The sequence below is a fragment of the Lemur catta genome, chromosome 23 (genome assembly GCF_020740605.2).
Source record: "Lemur catta isolate mLemCat1 chromosome 23, mLemCat1.pri, whole genome shotgun sequence".
Taxonomy (NCBI): domain Eukaryota; kingdom Metazoa; phylum Chordata; class Mammalia; order Primates; family Lemuridae; genus Lemur; species Lemur catta.
The window spans coordinates 3,691,140-3,711,185 of record NC_059150.1 but is presented as its reverse complement, the minus strand read 5'-3'; the positions used below and the strand labels follow the sequence as shown (position 1 = coordinate 3,711,185).

Here is a 20,046-nt window from a genome sequence, read left to right as displayed (position 1 = left end):
GCCCCGCCCCGACACGGCCCCGCCCCTCTGTGGGCCCCGCCCACCAAGGAAGCCACGCCCACAACCCCCGGACCAGGCCGCACCCGCCTCCCTGCGCCCCGCAGCCCCAGCCTTGTAGCTTTAACCCGGGGACCTCGGGATTTGGGGTGAAAGAGGGCGGTGGGATAATCGGGGCCACATTTGCCCAGACTTATCCTACTGTGACGTTACAGTATCCCAGGGGGTCATCACCCTTCTTTGCTGCTGTTTCCTGTTTCCTCGTCTTCCAGGAAGGTGGTGGGAAGGGGCGGACCCAAGACTGGACGGGCCGCAGTTCAAGATCCCACACTCTGGGCTCGGCCCATGATTAAGACTGTGTCTCACCTTGGGCAGATGGCCAAGAAAGGTGAATCTTTTCGAGCCTCTTTCTCACCTACAAAATAATAACAATAACTGTCGCACGAGTAATGTGTCTAATGCGCTTGGTAGACAGTAAAACCCTATCCAACGTCTCGGAATTCCACACCAGATCCAGGCTCTTCCCCCAGCGCTCCAGGCAGGCCTGTTCCCATCCTTGCGCCAAGGCCCCGGGACCGCACCGCACAGTTTAGCCCTTAGCTGGCCATCGCCTGTTGCTGTTATTCCCCTTACTGTAACGTCCAGCTTTTGAGCTAGCGACGTCCCTGCCGCATGCTCCATCTCTCCTCTGCTCCACGGGCGGAAGTGGCCTTTCTATGAATAATGATGATATTTTCACCCATCAGTTGGGAAATGAGATTTTTAAAGAGGACAATGTAGGAAGTTTTTCATAAAAAGAAATAGTATCCTAGTTTTAAAGAGTTGAAATAGATTTTATTTTGTGAAGTGATGCTTATGGTAGATAATAATTTCATATAAGTTCAATGTCAGTTTTCTTAACTCCAAAAACCGTAGGAAACTTTTCCTACAGCATTGAGCACAGTGCTTGGTACATACTACATATTTAATACATCTACCTTGAATTTATTTAATCTTATGCAATAAGTTTTTGTTGAGTATCTACTATATACCAGTTGTTAGGCCGGGTGCTAGGGATATAACTGGAATAAGTCTGGGACAGTCCCTGTCCTTGTGGCGCTCAGAGTCTTGCTCACATTTTAGCATACACACAAGAAAACAAGTCATGACAATTCCATGTGCTGTGCCATGATGTGGGAAGAAAAGTTTGCAGTGGGAGCACAAACGGGAGACACCCAGCCTGAGCCCTCCAACTAAGTATTGCTGGAGGAAGTTGTTCTTGCCTACAGGGTAAAAGCTGTTTGGAGTGGCCACGCACGGTGGCTCACACCTGTAATCTTAGCACTCTGGGAGGCTGAGGTGGGTGGATCATTTGAGCTCAAGAGTTCGAGACCAGCCTGAGCAAGAGCAAGACCCCATCTCTACTAAAAATAAGAAAAAAAAATAGAAAGAAATTAGCTGGACAACTAAAAATATGTAGAAAAAACTAGCCAGGCATGGTGGTGCTTACCTGTAGTCCCAGCTACTCGGGAGGCTGAGGCAGGAGGATCCCTTGAGCCCAGGAGTTTGAGGTTGCTGTGAGCTAGGCTGACGCCAGGGCACTCAGCCTGGGCAACAGAGCGAGACTGTCTCAAACAAAAAAAAAAAAAGGGAACAAACTGTTGATTCACACATCATCATGGATGAATCCTAAATGCGCTTTGCTAAATTGAGGGAGAAGAGATCCAATTACTACATATTGTTATGGTTCCATTTATATGATGTTTTGGGAAAATCCTGGGACAGTATAGAAAAACCCCCAAAATGAGAGGGAACCGATAGATCAAAGAAAGACTCTGGCAAGTCCAGCTTGGTGAGTTAGATGAGTTTATTAAAGGTTACTTATTAGGGCACTTGCTCCTGGGCAGCACAGGAATTTCTTCCCCAGGAGCTCTTTGCCAGCAAAATCCGCATCTGCCCCCTGCTGTGGTGCTGGTTTAGATCTCTTCCCAATGAGTAACGCGAAGTTCTTACATTGTATCTTTGCTTGCTCACAGTGAAACAAATCACACAGGCACAGGACCATCGTCATATGGTGTCATGCAACCTGTTATGTTAATGTTACAAATTTCCATTAAGTGGGGATTTTAGTATGACAATTAGCTGACGGGTACTACAGGACAGCCACCAGCTCTAAAGCACTGACAGCCGGTCTGTGGTCGCCATTTCAAGGCAAGAAAGTGCCGAGGCATCCAATAAAGCGCTGGGTACTTTTCCTGGGTCCAGCAGTTATCTTGGTACCTGCTCGTCTACTTTGTAGCAGTTTTGCTGAGCACTCCAGGCTAGCACAGTGTTTCTGTTCTGTGGTAGGGAACTTGCATTTTTTTCCCTCATATGACATTCTTGAAATGACAAAATTATAGGAACAGAAAACATATCAGTGGTTGCCATGGATGGAAGGACTCGGAGGAACCGTTGACTATAAAAAGGCAGCATGAGGAAATTTGGGAAGTGATGCAACTGTTCTGTGACAAACTGTGGTGGCAGATACCCATCTCCATGCATTTGTGAAAATGCACAGAACTGTACGCCATAAAGATTAAATTTTACTGAATGTAAATTTAAAAAAAAATCAACCAAGATGTGGAGAGAAGGATGGAATGAAGACTGAGGAAACGAATACAACTGTATCACATAACCACACTGAAGGGAGTGGGGAAGAAAGGAGTAGACCTAAATCACTTTGGAAAATGTTTTGAGTAGATACCAAAAGACTAAAAAGAACTGTGTAAAAACACTGTAGTCTAGGTGGCAAAACCATACTCACAGAAGTATGGTTTCATTAAGTCCAAAATATTTTATATTTAACTAGGATTGAACAAATGAGTAAATTATTATAATGAGAGCCAGGTTTCTTGCTGTTACAACTGAGGAAAGAAAGATGGCTAAAATCAATCCTGTGGTGCTAGACTGGAGTTGGAGGGACTGGTGGTGTTTGTTTTATAAACACATGGACGGAAACAGAAATAAACATAGACGTACATGAGCATGGGTTATATCTTGCATGTCTGTACCAGCTTTTGGCACTGGAATGGCCTGGAAGCAATGACACCTAGTGGCAATGAGCCTATCTTGCATCCAGATTTTGGTTTCTAAATACCATTCTCCAGTAAAAGGAACTTCTTGTTGAAGAGGTTGATTTCAGGGTTTGGGCAGGGAAAATACAAGATGAGCCGGGGGCATCTTGTGGTGCTATCAAGTAATTAAGGGCAAAAAAAAACCAAAAAACAAAAATGAAAAGCAATGTTGAAAGAGCTTAAGCGTCATCCAGAAAGAGCTCTCAATGGCTGAAGTTAGAACCACCCAAGCAAATAAATAACAGTATTGGATTATAGCACCCAAATAAAAGAAATAAATACTCAAGTCCATACTGATAAAAATAAGTAAATAAATAAATGGGAGAGAAGAGATGATTCTTCCTTACAGCAGAATTCTAATTAATACATGCAAAACAAATGAGAAACAGAAAATCTGTTACAACACCACGTGCTGAACTTAGTGGACAAAAGTGTAAGCAAAAACAGGATATTTGCAGTTTCAAAGTTTCTCCCCCCAAATATTTATTAATTACAAAAGGAAAAAATAGTAATTTTACTATTGACTGCAGAAAGCCAGAATATACCACTTTAACCAAGTGACCGAGGTTAGTATCACCAGTAATAAACACAGGTACCAACTGCCCCCAGATACGATGCTCTGAGAAGAGTGTATTGACTCTGTGGTGTCCTTTCCAACAATGCATAACTTTAATAAGAACATATCAAACCCAAACCAAGGGTTTCTTCAGAACAAGGCTACTATTCTTCCAAAGTATCAAGGTCACAAAAGACAAGCAAGACAGAAACTGTCACAGATTAGAAAAGACTAAGGAGATAAGACAATTTACAGAATTCGGGATCCTGTATTAGTCCTGAAACAGAAAAAGGACATTACAGGAAAAACTGGAGAGATCCAAATAAAGTCTGTAGTTTAGTTAATGTAACTAATGTCTTAGTTTTGATACTTGTTTTATAGTTATATAAGATGTTAACATAATGGGAAGCTGAGTGAAATGTATACTGGAACTATTTCTGCAATTTTTCTGTAACTCTAAGGTTATGTCAAAACTAAACAATTTAATATAAAAAAATACAAAGAAATACATGGGAATGACAAACACCAAATTCAGGATAACAGGTAACTCTTGTGGGATGTAGGTGAATGAAATTAGGGAGCTATGCATAAGGAATTCCAACCGTGTGAAGAATGTTTATTTCTTATGGTATGGGGAGGGTACATGGATATTTAAATATATTTTTATTACATTTGCATGCCCAAAATACGATACATCTCTTTAAAAAGCTTCAGACTTTTGAACTAGGTAAAGTCACATCTGCCTATAGTTTACTCATTCACTCAATATTTATCAAGTTATCTATTATAAAATATGGTTCCTATACTCAAGAAATTCAATTTCATCATCTATTGAGATTCAATCCTGCTTCTCCTGCGTTGGTTGTGGGCACAGAGTCTCTGCCACAAGGACTCAACTCTGACATTATAGCAAGAAAGCCACAGACAATACATGTACGAACACATGGCTGTGTTCTGTAAGTTATTCACAAAAATAGCTTGGGCGTGGTGTGCTGAGCCATGATGTAACAGACTGAACAGAATTTAGACAATGAGTTTTAACTAAAACTAACATACCACAGGGTGGAGCTATGATCGTGCTTTCGTGATCGGTAGACATTTCTTTCAACAGCAGGTGCAGCTGTACCGACGTCTTCCAAACCCTGACCAGAAATTCACTGTTGCATGCCAATCTCACACAAAGCGTCAGATTCTAGGAAAAACAGATGGGATCTCTCTGATGGGCATTTCGACCTTGAAATTGAGAAACTAACTCCATTATTCCAGGAAAGACCTAGGGAAAAGCTCCTTCCTATTTGCTTGTTGCTCCAATTATTTATCTTGGGATTAAAACAATTTGGGTGTTTCACCTTTTATCCTAAGCTCTACTCTGTATACCAAATTTAGTTTTAGAATATTTCATGCCAGTATTTAAAAAATGTATTTATTATAATCTAGACTACCTTGTTTCCTCTCATTTGCTAAACTGGGAAAAAAAAACCCAAAAAACCACACCTACACACCTCCAAAAAACTTATCAATGGATTTCATAATTCAGTGTTAGTAGGAAATGAGGGAGAACAGATGAATAGGTATATAATAAAAAAATACTGTAAGAAGTTCATAGTGAAATCTAGGTGGGGCTATAGGTGTTCACTGTAAAACTCAACTATAATTACAAGTTTGAGAATTTTCATTTAAAAATGTTAGGAAAAAGGGGGACAGGGAGAAAAATGAAAATTAAAAAACCTCTTCCAATCTCTTCTACTGTGCTGGGTGTGACAAGACAGGGAAAGGCCCAGTCCAAGCACCCTGAGCAGAATGCAAATAAGGCACCTCAGTTGGGTCTTAGATGACTATCAAGTATGAGCCAGCAAATAAAAGGGGGTGGGCAGAGGAGATAGCACAAGTTTGCTTTTGGATGGTTTATAAAACACTTATGCCAGGAACACCACAGATGGTATTATACTTACGGTTTCAAGTGAAAATTAAAGAATAGCTTGCTTTTGCCTCTTTTCCTCTACTTTCCATCTCCAAACTGGACACATCAGGGTATAAACCAATGGCTCCAAGACAAGCTCTAGCACTAAGGGTGGAAAGCCACAAGAACAGAGCCTGTCCTGACTATAGGATAAAGAAAAAGGAGGCTACCAACCAAGTGGAAAGAGGCAAAAAGGGCAACTGGGCATGGTGGTAAGAGCCTGTGGGCTGAGGCAGGAGGATCACTTGAACCCAGGAGTTCAAGGCCAGCCTGGGCAATACAGTGAGACCTTGTCTCTTAAAAAAAAAAAAAAAATTAAAGGAGGCAGGAAGTCTAGGAAACATAACTGGAAAGGTTTTTCTAGGGGTTTCTACCTAGTGTCCTGCATATGGTAGATAAAATTTGAAGTCCTTCCAAAAAAACTTGTTTTTCCTATCTTTTGTAATGTTCCACTCTTTTGCCCCACCCCTAATTCCAGAAAATTCATCCGTAAACAGGTAGTACTTCAGATATGCTGAGTTGAAGACACCAGAGTTAACCAATAAAACGGCAAAAACACACCAGCATAACATATACACAAGCCTGAAAGAATCAGAATCTGTGGCCAGGCATGGTGGCTCACGCCTATAATCCCTGCACTTTGGAAGCCCAAGGTGGGAGGATCACTTGAACTCAGGAGTTTTGAGACCAGCATGGGCAACATGACAAGATCCGTCTCCACAAAAATAAATAAATAAAAAAAATTAGCTGGGCATGGTGGCACACACCTGTAGTCCCAGCTACTCTGGAGGCTGAGGCAGGAGGATCACTTGAGCCCAGGAGTTCCAGGTTGTACTGAGCTATGATTACACCACTGTACTCCAACTGGGGCAACAGAGCAAGATCCTATCTTTAAAAAAAAAAAAAAAGTCAGAATTTGCACGAAAGGACCTTACTTTCCAAACTGATACACCACTTAAAAGGAATTTAGGAGACCTTAAGAAATGTAAAGCATTTGCTTGGCAATTCAACATGTTCTCAGTTTGAATTGCTCTTCGAACATACGACTCCTTGTATTTATGACTGACAGTTGGAGAGCCATAGACTTAAAAACAAATTATCTCCAAAAAAGATATATAAATGGCCAATAAGCACATGAAAGCTAAGTATCATTAGTCATGACGGAAATGCAAATCACAACCACAATGAGATACGACTTCACATCTACTAGGATGGCCATAATACAAAAAAACAAAAAGGAAAATAACACAATGTTGGCAAGGACATAGAGAAATTAGAACCCTTGTGTTGCTGTTGGGAATATAAAATGGTACAGCTGATGGGAAAACAGTTTACCAGCTCCTCAAAGTTAAATACAGAACTACCATATGACCTAGCTATACACTCCCAGGTATATATCCAAAAGAACCAAAAGTAGAGACTCAAACAGATATCTGCACCCCAATGTTCATAGCAGCATAATTCACAATAGCCAAAAGGTGGAAACAACCCAAGTGACCATCACAGATGAATGAATAAACAAAATGTGGTATATACAACAATGGAGCATTATTCGGCCATAAAAAGGAATGAGTTTTGATATACGCTACAACATGGATCGACCTTAAAACATATGCTAATTCAGATACAGGACAAATCTTATAGGATTCCACTTATATGAGGTACCAGAATAGGCAAATTCAGACAGAAAGTAGAACTGTGGTTACCAGGGGGTGGGGGAAGAATGGGAAGTTGTTATTTAATGGGTACAGAGTTTATACTGGTGATGATAACATTTTGCATATGCATAGTGGTGATACAACATTGTAACAATTTCAGTGCCACTGAATTGTACACTTACAAATTCTTAAGATAATAAAAGTTTACGTATATTTTATCACAATAAAAACCCTAAACTATCATATCACAGTAAGTGATTAAATGCTTGCTGTATGTGTGGCATTGGGCCAAAAGACAAATCTGTGTTTATAGCACACACGTGGATTTGCTCTCCATTCCAGACACATGCGGGCAAACCGGGAATTACTAATACCACGCCTTCTATAAAGCCACATGTCACTTCCAATGTACTCAGGAAAATGTCCTCCTCAGAAATGCTAATCCATTTTCCAGGCCCAAACAATGCCCAAAATACACCCTTTATAGACGAGTCGCTTCAGAGGACTTGGAACACATCAAAAATAGCACATATTTTATGTTTAAGCATATAATGAACATCAGACTTTTCCAGTATTGCTGTACCCTCCGTGAATTCTTCATATAGAATTGAGTATATTGGAAGCAAGTTGTTTCTGGTAAAGTTTCTGATTATCAGGAATCAAGACACAACAGCCCTAAAGGTAAGAGAGTTTTGTATCTAACATCTTCAAAACCAAGACACAGCATACTTTACTTTCAAAGTAGAGTACAAATATTTTACCATATCCTTCAAACCACAGAGCATTCCACTGTAAGATGATTCACGTTGACTCTGCATGATTCTTCTCACACGTCATTCACTTCAAGTTAGATGAGGGACGAACTATAAAACATGCATTATTTGAAGTATGCGAGCATGAAAAGTAGAACTCTAAAACTTATCTTAAAAAAACAGTAAGTTCCAGGAGCTTTTTATTGTTTGAGTAACAGAACACACAAAACCAGGCAGAGAAGTCCTCAAGGAAATGATGGTCACGTCTCACTGTTATTTGACCTTTGGTCCTTCATCTTTTAAGCACTTATATGTTCTTTTCATGATATTAGACACTTATTTGGATCACAAATGCAATTCAAGTGTGAATAAATAAATGTATTATCTTTTAAGACCCCTACCCCATGTTCCTTTAAATAGAAAAAAGTACTAAATGTCTCTTCATAGCCTATTTGGCCATAGTTTTAAAAACCTATGGTTTTAAAAACAGATTGTGACTTGATCTTCTGAAATCCTTCTCAAACTACAGCTCATTCTGTTTAAAGAAATCCTGGGAAAGATGTCCTACTGATATTGTCGATAGTCTCCAAAAGGTGAGGACGGCAACTGTGTTGAAGGCAACTGGGAGGGGTCTTCAGCAAACTGAGGGCCTACAAGTAAGAAAAAAGGTTTTAAGAAATCATCTGAATATTATATAATTAAAAAGAACAAGTCTCTATAGAAAGTAAATCAATCAACTAAAAAATACTTGCTATATTACAGTTGTAACTTGAATTTCTTTATACACCCACTTAATTGTCATTAGCATAGTGGAGAACCTTCAAATTTGGTATAATATATGACAGACTGATTTCTGTTATGTTCCAGAATGAACAGCTTTCAAATGCTATGCTAGGAAAGTCAGATGGATTAATTATATCAAGAAGCAACATTCAAGTTTTTAAACCAATTGCTATAACAAGCTGCCATATATCAAGATTGGAAGAATCTCTCCCACCTCTTATTTTCCAGTAGCTTTTAAAAATTTTTTTTCACAAAGTTTAAGTATCTTAGTCATGTTTTAAGAGAACTTGGTAATCCAATTTATATAACCAATTAAGCAAGAAATGAGCTCTGAAATGGGAAGATACCCTGTAGCTTGCTATAGAACAAAGTCTTACAGTTTTAGTTTTCAAAACATGGAAGGGCCTATAAACTAAGAAAAAAATGCAGCTCTTAAAAAAAGGAGACTTTTACAGTACTAATCTATCTTTTTTTTCTTTAGGGAAACTGAAGTAGACTAGAAAATAGCTGGAAGGAAGAGAGAAAGAGGGCAAAATTCCCTGACGTTTGCCAAGTGCTTTATTCCAGCCACATATTTTTATTTCATTATACAAGTCATATCTGTTCATTATAGAAAAACTGAAAAGATACTGGGTGAAAAAGATAAACCAAAGACAAACATTGTTACCATTTAGATACAGTTCTTTTTTGAGACAGAGTCTGGCTCTGTTGCCTGGGCTAGAGTGCCGTGGCATCAGCCTAGCTCACAGCAACCTCAAACTCCTGGGCTTAAGCAATCCTCCTGCCTCAGCCTCCCGAGAAGCTGGGACTACAGGTATGCGCCACCATGCCCGGCTAATTTTTTCTACATATTTTTAGTTGTCCAGCTAATTTCTTTCTATTTTTGGTAGCGATGGGGTCTCACTCTTGCTCAGGCTGGTCTCAAACTCCTGACTTCGATCGATCCTCCTGCCTCGGCCTCCCAAAGTGCTAGGATAACAGTTGTGAGCCACTGCACCTGGCCTCTATGTAATCTTTTATCACAGTTTTAAGAACTTTTTCATGTAAGTTCATTGGAAAAATATAATTAATGTCACAGATTTCCCCCCATACAGCTTTTCAGAAACACACTTCCTGTCTAAAAATACACCTCTTTTAAGCTGCTTCTATATAAATGCTTAGTTTTAATTACTGAAAAGGAGATTCCCTCTAAGAGAAAAAGCCTAAAGCAAAGTAACCAAGGTTAATTCCCATAAGACAATGTAACTAGTTAAGTTTGTTATATCCATTTCTGAATTTCTGCAAATAATGGAACAATCTTTTGATGTTTTATATGAAATTTTTCACATTAAATTGGTCAAAACAAATTAAAAAGCAAAATTAGGAAGTGACCATCATAACAGAGTGTTAACACACAAGTAAGGACTGAAAAAATAGAAACATGAGGTGACAGGGTCCATAAGGCCATCTAGATCACCCCACTAGCATATGTAGGTGCGCCTGAAAATCATGCCAGAGATATCGAATCTCTTGCTAGGTGCCTGAGGGAAATCAAATCAAATTGGGAGGTATGAGCTATTCCTAAGTATATGCTGAATCTTTTCCAAGCTCCAAAAATAATTTTCAACACATCTCACTATTCTATATATTTCCTTCCCAAATGCCAGGTCATGTATGTTTTCACTACTATAAACCATACAGGATCTTTCTGCTTTCTTCCAACGTCAAGGGATATTTTGATTTAGACACTGAAGTTTTTTTTGTTTTTTGTTTTGTTTTGTTTTTTTAATTTAAAGAGAGAGGGTCCTGTTATGTGTCCAGGCAGGCCTCAAACTCCTGGGCTCAAGCGATCCTCCTGCCTCAGCCTCCCAAGTAGCTGGGACTACAGGTGCATTGCTACCGTGCTACAGTGTCCAGCTTAGACACTGAAATTTTTGATAGTTACAAGAAACTGTACAAGTTAACGGCCGGGCAGAGTGGCTCATACCTGTAATCCCAGCTACTCGAGAGGCTGAGGCATAAGGATTACTTAAGCCCAGGAGTTCAAGACCAGCCTGGGTAACATAGCAAGACCCTGTCTCTACAAAAAATTTAAAAAATTAGCCGAGCATTGTGGTGCATGACTGTAGTCCTAGCTACTCAGAAGGCTGAGGCAAAAGGATGGCTTGAGCCCAGGAATTGGGGGTTGCAGTGAACTATCATTGTACCACTGTACTATAGCCTGGGCAGTAGAGCGAGATTCTGTCTCTTAAAAAAAATAAAAATAGAAGAAACTGTACAAGTTAACAGCTAACCAAATATTATTCTATGACCATGTAATGATCATTCTGCCCACAATTTTTCTCCTATGCATCACATAAGAGGAACAATTAGCAACAAATTACATTACCAACTTCTCGAAGAGACTTTTCCTACAAACTCTAAAGTGACCCTTCCAAACGTAAGTCACTTTCTACCACTCTATTTTATTTTCTTCAAAGCAAGCAACACTATCTGAAATAATCTCATTTATCTATGAATGTTAGTCTGTCTTCCCTCACTAGAATGTTAAGTCCTTGAGGGCAGGGACTGTGCTGTTTACTACTGTATCCTCAGCACCCACAACAGTGCCCAGCACATAGATGTACAGTAAGAGGTTGTCAACTGACTACCATTATTGTTACACATCTGCATAACCATTATTCAAGCACCTTTAGAATCACCATAAATTTCTTAGAAGAAGCAAATAAGCACTAATAAAACTTAAGAACTATAATAAAAGATCAACAGCAAATTATCTAACCAAAGCATTTTTGTTTTTGTGGCTAAAAATGATTACATTTATGTCCACCTTTTCAACTAGAACCAGAGCCTATTATCGTAGTCCCCATAAACCACACCATATTAGTACATAATGTAGAGAAATCAAAAACTACCAGACAAAATTTGTCTTTCTTAACATCCGGAAACCATTCCAAAATGTCTGCACTATGGTGTTAAGTAGAAAGGAGACTCACCATTGGGAAACTGTGCAGAGGCAAATCTTGTCAACAAGATACCAGCTCCTTCAATTAAAGCTAGGAGAATGCCACCCATTGCGGCTGACCCAACCATGGCCACTGGTCCATCTGAAGACATTAATAACAAAGAGATTACTTCAATAGATAGTAAAGGAGGGTGCTATCTATATTGCTGTCCCCATTTCCAAACTCTTGTTCTCATTGTCCAAGACCCAGTCAACAAACTATGGCACACAGGTCAAATCCACCCCACTGCCTGTATCTGTAAAGCAAGTTTTATTGGACAACAGCCATGCTCTTTCGCTTATATAACTGTGACTGCTTTCATGCTATGACAGCAGAGTTGAGTAGTTGTGACAAAGACCACAAAGCTGCTCAAAGCCTAAAATATTTACTTTCTGGCCTTTTACAGAAACAGTTTGTGAACCCTGGTCTAAACCACTAAGCCCAAAGAAATTCTGGGTTGCTCTCTGTCCCAAAGATCCAGAAGATAGTTCTAAGCTCTTTATTTATAACAATCCTATGTAGCAGGTACTATTACTAATTCCAGAATACTGATAAAGAAACAATAGCACAAAAAGTTTGGTAAATTGCCCAGTCACACAGCTAATAAATGGCAGAACTGGGACCTAAAGTGTTCTTAACTACTGTAATATAAGGGTTAGAACCCCATGCTATCTTATTCTCAAAAGTTCCAAATAAATGAATACGCTTAATTTTTTTCAAATCACTATATACTGATACAGTGAATTTGAATAACATGAATACGGTGTATTTATGCTATACCAAATTAAGCAATGCTCAGTTTTACATATTACAGATGTCATTCCATTAAGACAGGTTAAGTTTTTCCCAAAAAGTGTGGCTTCTACCCGTGTCTTTAGTGATTGCTTACTTCTTGCTGCCAGGATGGCTCCTGTTAAGGCTCCACTCGTGATGGAGTTCCAGGGATCCTCCTTTCCTCTGACTTGAACCATACTGCAGTCAATCATGGAAAACAGACCTCCCCAAACTGCGAAGCTACCTATTTCATTTTAAAAAGAAACAAACAAATACTAATTTCACCTAATATTTGAAATGTTATAGTCAAGAATAAGTTTATATAACACTCAGTATATTTTCAAAACCCTCATACTCCAAAAAAATACATGTAAACACAGGTTTGAATAAACACTGAACAAAAGTAAGAATATTTATCTTTTGAATAAAGCTCGGATTATATTTATATCAGCTGCAAAATTAGCAATGGCCCAAAGCCTAGAAGAAATAAGCCAGGACTGATAGTCAGGCTGCATATGTCTAGCAACATGCAAATCACCCTTTCGGAACAACATCTCTGCTTACGCAGCAATACACAAGATCAAACCACCCTGCTTCCTCCTACCTTCTCCTTTTCTTTTCTAACTTTACTTACCTCTATTTTTTCCTCTCTTTATTAAGTGTCACTAAAAATCACTGATGAAAATATTAATACAAAAGAAATCCAGCTATTCTGGAATGTATTACACGTGTAAGCCAATATATGCTCAAGTGGCAAATGAACGATATAAGTACTTAGAATTATGGAACATCAAGAGAATAGAAACTACCTTTCCATCCTTTATTTCTCAAGCACAAATCTAAAAACAACTTTACATCAGCAGATTACTTGACACTTAAACTCTACCTAAACACAAAAATAATTTTACAAAACAAAGACCCATACACATAGACACACAAGTACAAACAAAATCTAAAAATATTATAACACCAGGATTTTAATTGTCAGCATTTCTGGGTGACATAACAGATGGTTTAATATCTTTGTGCCTTTCTATATTTTCCAAATCTTCTAAAATGAATACAGAAGATCTTTATCATATGAAAAGGGTGATTATACTAAATGCTGCATTTAACTAGGAAGAACGAAAGAATGAGAAAAGAAAAAGAAAAATCTCAAGGTAGCAGGTAACACGATGTGTTAACAGGAACAATAAACTGAGTTCCACCAAATATTTGAACCAGCCCATCTCCTGGATCTTTCCCAGTTCTCACGTTATCAGTTAAATCTAGTAGATAGTACCAGTGGAAGTTACAGCAAAAGCTCCCTCATTTTTGGTACAATATTAGATATCATATACTACATAACAATAAATCAGTTGTTTTACCTCAGTAATTCTATGCCCTGGGAAAGCGCTTATGATGTCTAAGTATGTTACAACTATTTCACTAAATTTTTCAGACAAGACTCTTCCACTTCCTCACAAGGGTCTGAAATCTCCCCATTCCCTAAGAATCACTGCCAGAGTAAGCTAAGGTTATACGAGAGTCCAAGCAGGGTAAGGAGGGTATCTACGCAGAAGGGTAGCCTGGTGTGGGGAGCCAGAGCAAGGTGAGCGGGAAGTCAACACCCTTGGGTGTCAGAGAATGAGCAGAGTAAGGACAGACTCACAGGGAAGGGCAGCCTGGCATGGAGTGTCAGAGTATATCCAGGGCACCCTGCTGCAGAGTGCAATAGTCCAAGCAGGGCAAGGAGGGAGGTATACATATGAAAAAATAATGAACTCCATGGGGCTGATTTGGAATCACAAGGTATCAATGTGAACTCATGATTTTTAATATATTCAGATTTATATAAATTCGTGTGTATGTATGTAATTAGTGTATGTTTATATATACATACACACACAGGACACATGTTTTCAAGCTCTATTACAAAGAGGGCATGGGAATAGCAACACCCCAATAATAATAATAACAACACACTCAGTGCCCACAGTTTGGCTTCTAAATACCATTCTCAACTAAAAGGAACTAGGAGAAATGGCAGACTCAATGGCTAAGACAGGGAAAGTACAAAATGAGCCCAGAACAGCTCCCAAAATGCAAGAAAGTACTTGAAGAATAACAAAGACATGCCAAAACCCTATCTTATTCCCCCTATGAAAATATAAAACCTTTCAGGATACAACTGTGATTTTTCCATGTTGCCTGTCCCTGAATCTTGATTTGAAGGCCGTTGTAAATGCTCACACCAAATTAAATTGAAAATGTCACCCCCAGAAATGCTGACAATTAAAATCTTGGTGTTATGTTTTTAGATGTTTGTACTTGTGTATATATGTGTATGTCTACTTTTGGAATTCAAGACTAGGACTTCTCAATATACTGTTTCCCAAAAGAGGCTGATCTCAAGGATTTGAAATGGATGATTTCTATTCACTCATACCACCATCCACTCTTCCTGTATTTTACCCTGCTTTTTAAAAAAATAAACTTTAATTTTGCAATAGTTTTAGATTTTTTTTTTTTTTAAGAGACAGGGTCTCACTATGTTGCCCAAGCTGGCCTCAAACTCCTAGACGTATGTGATCCTCCCACCTGAGCATTCTGAAGAGCTAGGACTACAGGCATGTGCCACTGAGCCAGGCTCCAGTAATTTCACATTTAGACATATTTAGAAAAGTTGTGAAGAATGTATGGAGTTCCCATATATCTCACACCAGTTTTCCCTATTACTAACATCTACATCAGCATGGGGGATTTGTCACAACTAATGACCCAATATTGATACATTATTGTTAACTGAAGTCCATACTTAATTCAGATTTCCTTAGTTTTTATGTCCTTTTTCTGTTCCAGGGCACTACCTTTCATTTAGTTGCCATGTCTCCTTAGGCTTCTCTTGGCAGTGACAGTTATCTGATTGTTTTTTAACTCAGTGAAGTTAAGGTGATAGAAACAGCATCTCAAAAACCAAGTAAAAACCTACATGGCTTCTGCATATACTAGAGGTTCAGGGTTTGGTGTGACTTTTCATTCTTGAACAACACAGTAACCACAAATACAAAGGAAAATTAGTTACTATTTACTTTCCAGAGTATGCAATTATTACAAAGGGGAAAGGAAACAAAAAAGATACTTCAACCAAATCACCTCAACCCTCAAGGCCTCAATTTCCTCATTTAGAAATGAGGATAATAACAGTACTAACTTCTTTCACTTCAGTGAGAATTAAATAAGATAATGTTGTAAAACACTTAGTATAGCACTTGGCAAATAGTAAGCACTCAATAAATGGCAGCTATTAGCTACTGTCTTCAAAATAAAAATATGCTAAAAACAGAGATTATTCTGAGGCAAAAAATTTCTAAGGATGACTGAAGTGTTAAGTCTTTTTCGTGTCTTACATACAGTCTCTCCAATCTGACTATATCTTTGTAAGTGAATGTAAGCTCCAAACTTTTTTGTCATCTCCCTTTTTCCAGCTTCTGAATAACCAAGTTTAATACATTAACTTCCATGTGAGTTGTATTTAACTCACACTAGTTTTGAGCCCGGGGCCTTGTGAAACATATGTAATGCACACGTCTCTTTATTTTATTTATTTATTTTTTGAGACAGAGTCTGACTCTGTTGCCTGGGCTAGAGTACCATGGCCTCAGCCTAGCTCACAGCAACCTCAAATTCCTGGGCTCAAGCGATCCTCCTGCCTCAGCCTCCTAAGTAGTTGGGTGGGACTATAGGTATATACCACCATGTCTGGCTAATTTTTTTCTATTTTTAGTAGAGACAGGGTCTCACTCTTGCTCAGGCTGGTCTCATACTCCTGACCTCAAGCGATCCTCCAGGCTCAGCCTCCCAGAGCACTAGGATTACAGGTGTGAGCCACTGTGCCTGGCTATGCACATGTCTCTTTACCTGGGGGGCCATGTGAACTACTTTTCAAGCTGCATTTAACTCACGCACAGAAAACAATAAAAAACAACGTTTTTTCATTAAATTAGAAAGGGTCATTTGTTTTCAAAGTTTTTATTCTGTTTTGGTAATAAAACACCATGGCCACAAGGAAAAAAAGTTTTTTTCTAGTGTGGCAGTCAATGTGTTAAAAAGCACAAAGGATATAATCTTTTCAAATTTTGCAATGACCTCTGCACAATGTCTAAAAGCCAACCTTGGAGCAAAGCCCAATCAGGCTGATCAGTTTCTCTCTCATGAAACCCCAATCCTTCAGATCACATTCGCTTCAGCTTTATGTTACCTCAGAAGCTATCGTTCCTGACTCTCACAAACCTGAACTTTAAACACATTGTCTTCCTTCTGGAGAAGGAAAAGAAAAAAAAAAAAAAAAAAAATCACTAAGCATCTGAAGGACACAGACAAAATTTTCAAATGAATACAATAATTCAAGCCAACTTTCTGAACAAACCATAAATTAAGAAGAACCTACAGAGATATTAGTTTGTGACAAGCTGCTAGACGAAATTAAAATCACTAACTGGTATCATCTAAAAAGAAAAAGCATAGCTCCATATTCAAATAAACAGAAAAAAATTGATCTAGAGTACAAATGAAAAAATTCTGCTCACCTCCCAACTGTGGAGCCCTGGTTTTAATAGCTGTCAAACTCCCTCGTAGTCTGTGGTTTACTCCCTATAATAAAACAAAAGGAAGCAACCAAAAATACAATATATTGCAAGTATAATACACTTCTACCCACTGATGGGACCACCAGTAATATTACCAAAGCCACCTATCAGGTGATGGTAAAATAAGACCATCACCTACTTACCACTGGAGAATTTCGAAAACCTTTGATAGCTTGAAAGATACCACCACCAATGGTACCCATTGTAAAGGCCCCACCGCAGTCATCCACAATTCGCCAGGGGCTAAGAACGGGGGGAAAAAAAGATGATCATATTTCTCATTCATAAACCATAAAGCCTTCTTTGCTAACACAGTAAGGGATGCAACAGTTTCCACAGCAACAGAGCAGTCAAAGATCAAAGCAGTTCTGACTACAAAACTAATCAGATAACTGACTATATTGCTTTAGGACATACGTACTAAGAGAAAACAAAGGGCTACCTACTGATATAGTAAAAGAAAACTCATTATTTTTATAAGATCTTTATCTCAACAAAGTTAAATAATTTACCCCCCTGTTAAGCTGTCATTATGCCAATATCAAGCAGCAGTTTACAGTATGCTGAGTCCTGCGTATCTGAACACAATCCAGGAAGGGGATAACTGCCTTTAAAGTAGGTAAGTTGGAAGAGCCAGGAGGCACTGAAACATGTATCTTGTATGCCATTTGGTGGAGGTTGGGGGGAGGAAGCATACAGCAGGCTTCAGGGCTAAGGATAGTAATGTAATAATAACTCAGAGTCCTGGGCATCTTCACAACTTGAGCACACCTTGGTTCTTGCTCCTACATAATCAAAAATGTGATTAACCCAAATAGTGAGATTTGATTTTTCACTTATGATCCCAGAAACTTTAAACTTAGACAACCTGGGACTACTCTCTGATAGCAATTACACCGTTTTATAATTATCTATGTGCCTAATTTATTCATGTTTTTATTCCTTGAACCTAACCAACTGCTAACACAGAGCCCTCACTCAATAAATGCTGAATGAAAGAATGAATTTCTGCTAATGGCTTTTCACAACACATAAGCTACTATTTCTTCCTATGTTACAGATAACTTTTGCCCCTCCCTCCCCTCCAAGGGGTAATTCCAAGCAAGAAAACAAGACTCTAGCCTAACGGAGCTTATCCAACCCCCTTGGGTAAAATCCATGCTCCACTCATTTGAAATGCTTCACCCTGCGGACACGCACCACGATACAAGCAAGGCCTCAAGCACAGCACTCCCTCAGAGGCCTATCTCGCTTTCCTCAACACAGGGACCGAGCAAGGCGAGGCGTGGGAACGCGTCCAAGGTCACCTCAGCGGGCAGACAGGACAACGGACCCCGCACGAGGCCAACTGTGCCCTGCGTCGGGAGGAGGTTCCGAGGCTCCAAGAAACCCAAGCCTGAACCGCCTCCTCATCCACCACAAGGTCACAGGAGCGCTGGGTTGGGGGCGGCGGGGTCCACGAGGCCGAGCGGACGGGGTGGGGTACGGGGCTGAGAAGCCGACTGGCCGCTCGAGTCCGCACTGCCCACGGCTAGCTGGCCCAAGCTGACGAACCTGCGGCTGCGTACGGCCAGCAGCTCGGGAGACTAGAGAGGGGACAGCGAGGGCCGCGGACAGAAGGTGAGACTCACCAAGGCTCTCGAGCATACTCCTCCATCTTGACTCCAGCGGCGCAAGGGATGCCGGGCAAGCTGGGCGGAGCCTGACCCCAACCGCGGAAGTGATTCCCGAGAGGAGGGCGCTGAGGTCTGCAGGGATTGGGTCATGGTTTTCCCCCGCAGCCAATGGGAGCCGGCCCTCCCCGGAAGCTGCGAATGACAAAGCGTTCCTTACCCCGTAACCGGTTTCCGTGGCCTGGGGTAAACCTGATATTTCGCTAGGATTCTTCAAACTTACCAAATACGTTTCTTTTTTCCAGTACTTTTGCTGTCAACTGTGAATTAACGCTACCTAATTCGTCATGGATTGTGAACATCTTACCGACTACACGTAGCTCTTTTAGGGCTCAGTCCTTTATAGTCCTTTATAGTAACCAGGTGCCCGGAATGCAGTAGATGCTCAGTGTTTGTGAAGCGGAACTATTTGGGCCATCTGTAGTGCCGTGACCAATTTGCAGCCCCCGATTTGCGAGCCACAGACGCCAGGATCACCAGAAGGGGTGAGGGATGTTCAGCCCCGAGAAGAGGAGACTAAAGGGGCGGGGACAAAGTCCAAAAAAATACCAAACCAAAAAAAAAAAAAAAAAACCTCAATCATGTGATGGCTGTTAAAGGTGCTCTTCTCCATTCTGTACTTTTGCAATCGACTTTGAAACAGCCCGATGCGGTGGTTCACGCCTATAATCCCAGCACTTTGGGAGGCTAAGGCGAGAGGATTGCTTGAGTCCAGGAGTTCTAGACCAGCGTGAGCAACATAACGGAGAAACCCCATCTCTACAAAGCATTAAAAAAAAAAAAAATTAGCTAGGCTGGTGGCATGCGCCTGTAGAATCGCCTGGGCCCAGGAGGTTGAGGCTGCAGTGAGCTATGATGGCGCTACTGCACTCCAGCCTGCAGGACAGAGCCAGACCCTGTCTCTAAGAAAAATAAATTTTTTAAAATGTACACATTTATTTTATGGAAAAGTCAGTGTAATAAGTAATAGAAGACTACAAAGAAGAGTGAAGTTCCCTCCAAAAGCTTGGAAATGAGGTAAACAGATGAACTGAACCCTCCATAGAACTAAAGATTATCAATAAATATGTCTTGTATGTGAGAACAGTTCATCTGATTTGGATGTATAAGTTCCAGAAGGCCTATTTGGAATGTGACTGTAATTAAGAACACTTAAATCTAATTAAGTGTACAAGCTGAAGAGAGA

At 39.9% G+C, this 20,046-nt stretch overlaps 1 protein-coding gene across 1 annotated transcript; it reads right to left on the bottom strand.

Annotated features, from left to right (window-relative positions):
• Window positions 1–8,201: 8,201 nt before the first annotated feature.
• Window positions 8,202–18,919, bottom strand: TIMM17A (translocase of inner mitochondrial membrane 17A). The gene is made up of 6 exons (XM_045536222.1): window positions 18,819–18,919; window positions 17,331–17,430; window positions 17,128–17,191; window positions 12,675–12,803; window positions 11,777–11,887; window positions 8,202–8,668 (listed from the first exon to the last, which is right to left on the bottom strand). Exons 1-6 carry the CDS (start codon window positions 18,842–18,844, stop codon window positions 8,583–8,585), a joined length of 516 nt encoding a protein of 171 aa, XP_045392178.1. The 5' UTR covers window positions 18,845–18,919; the 3' UTR covers window positions 8,202–8,582.
• Window positions 18,920–20,046: the final 1,127 nt, after the last annotated feature.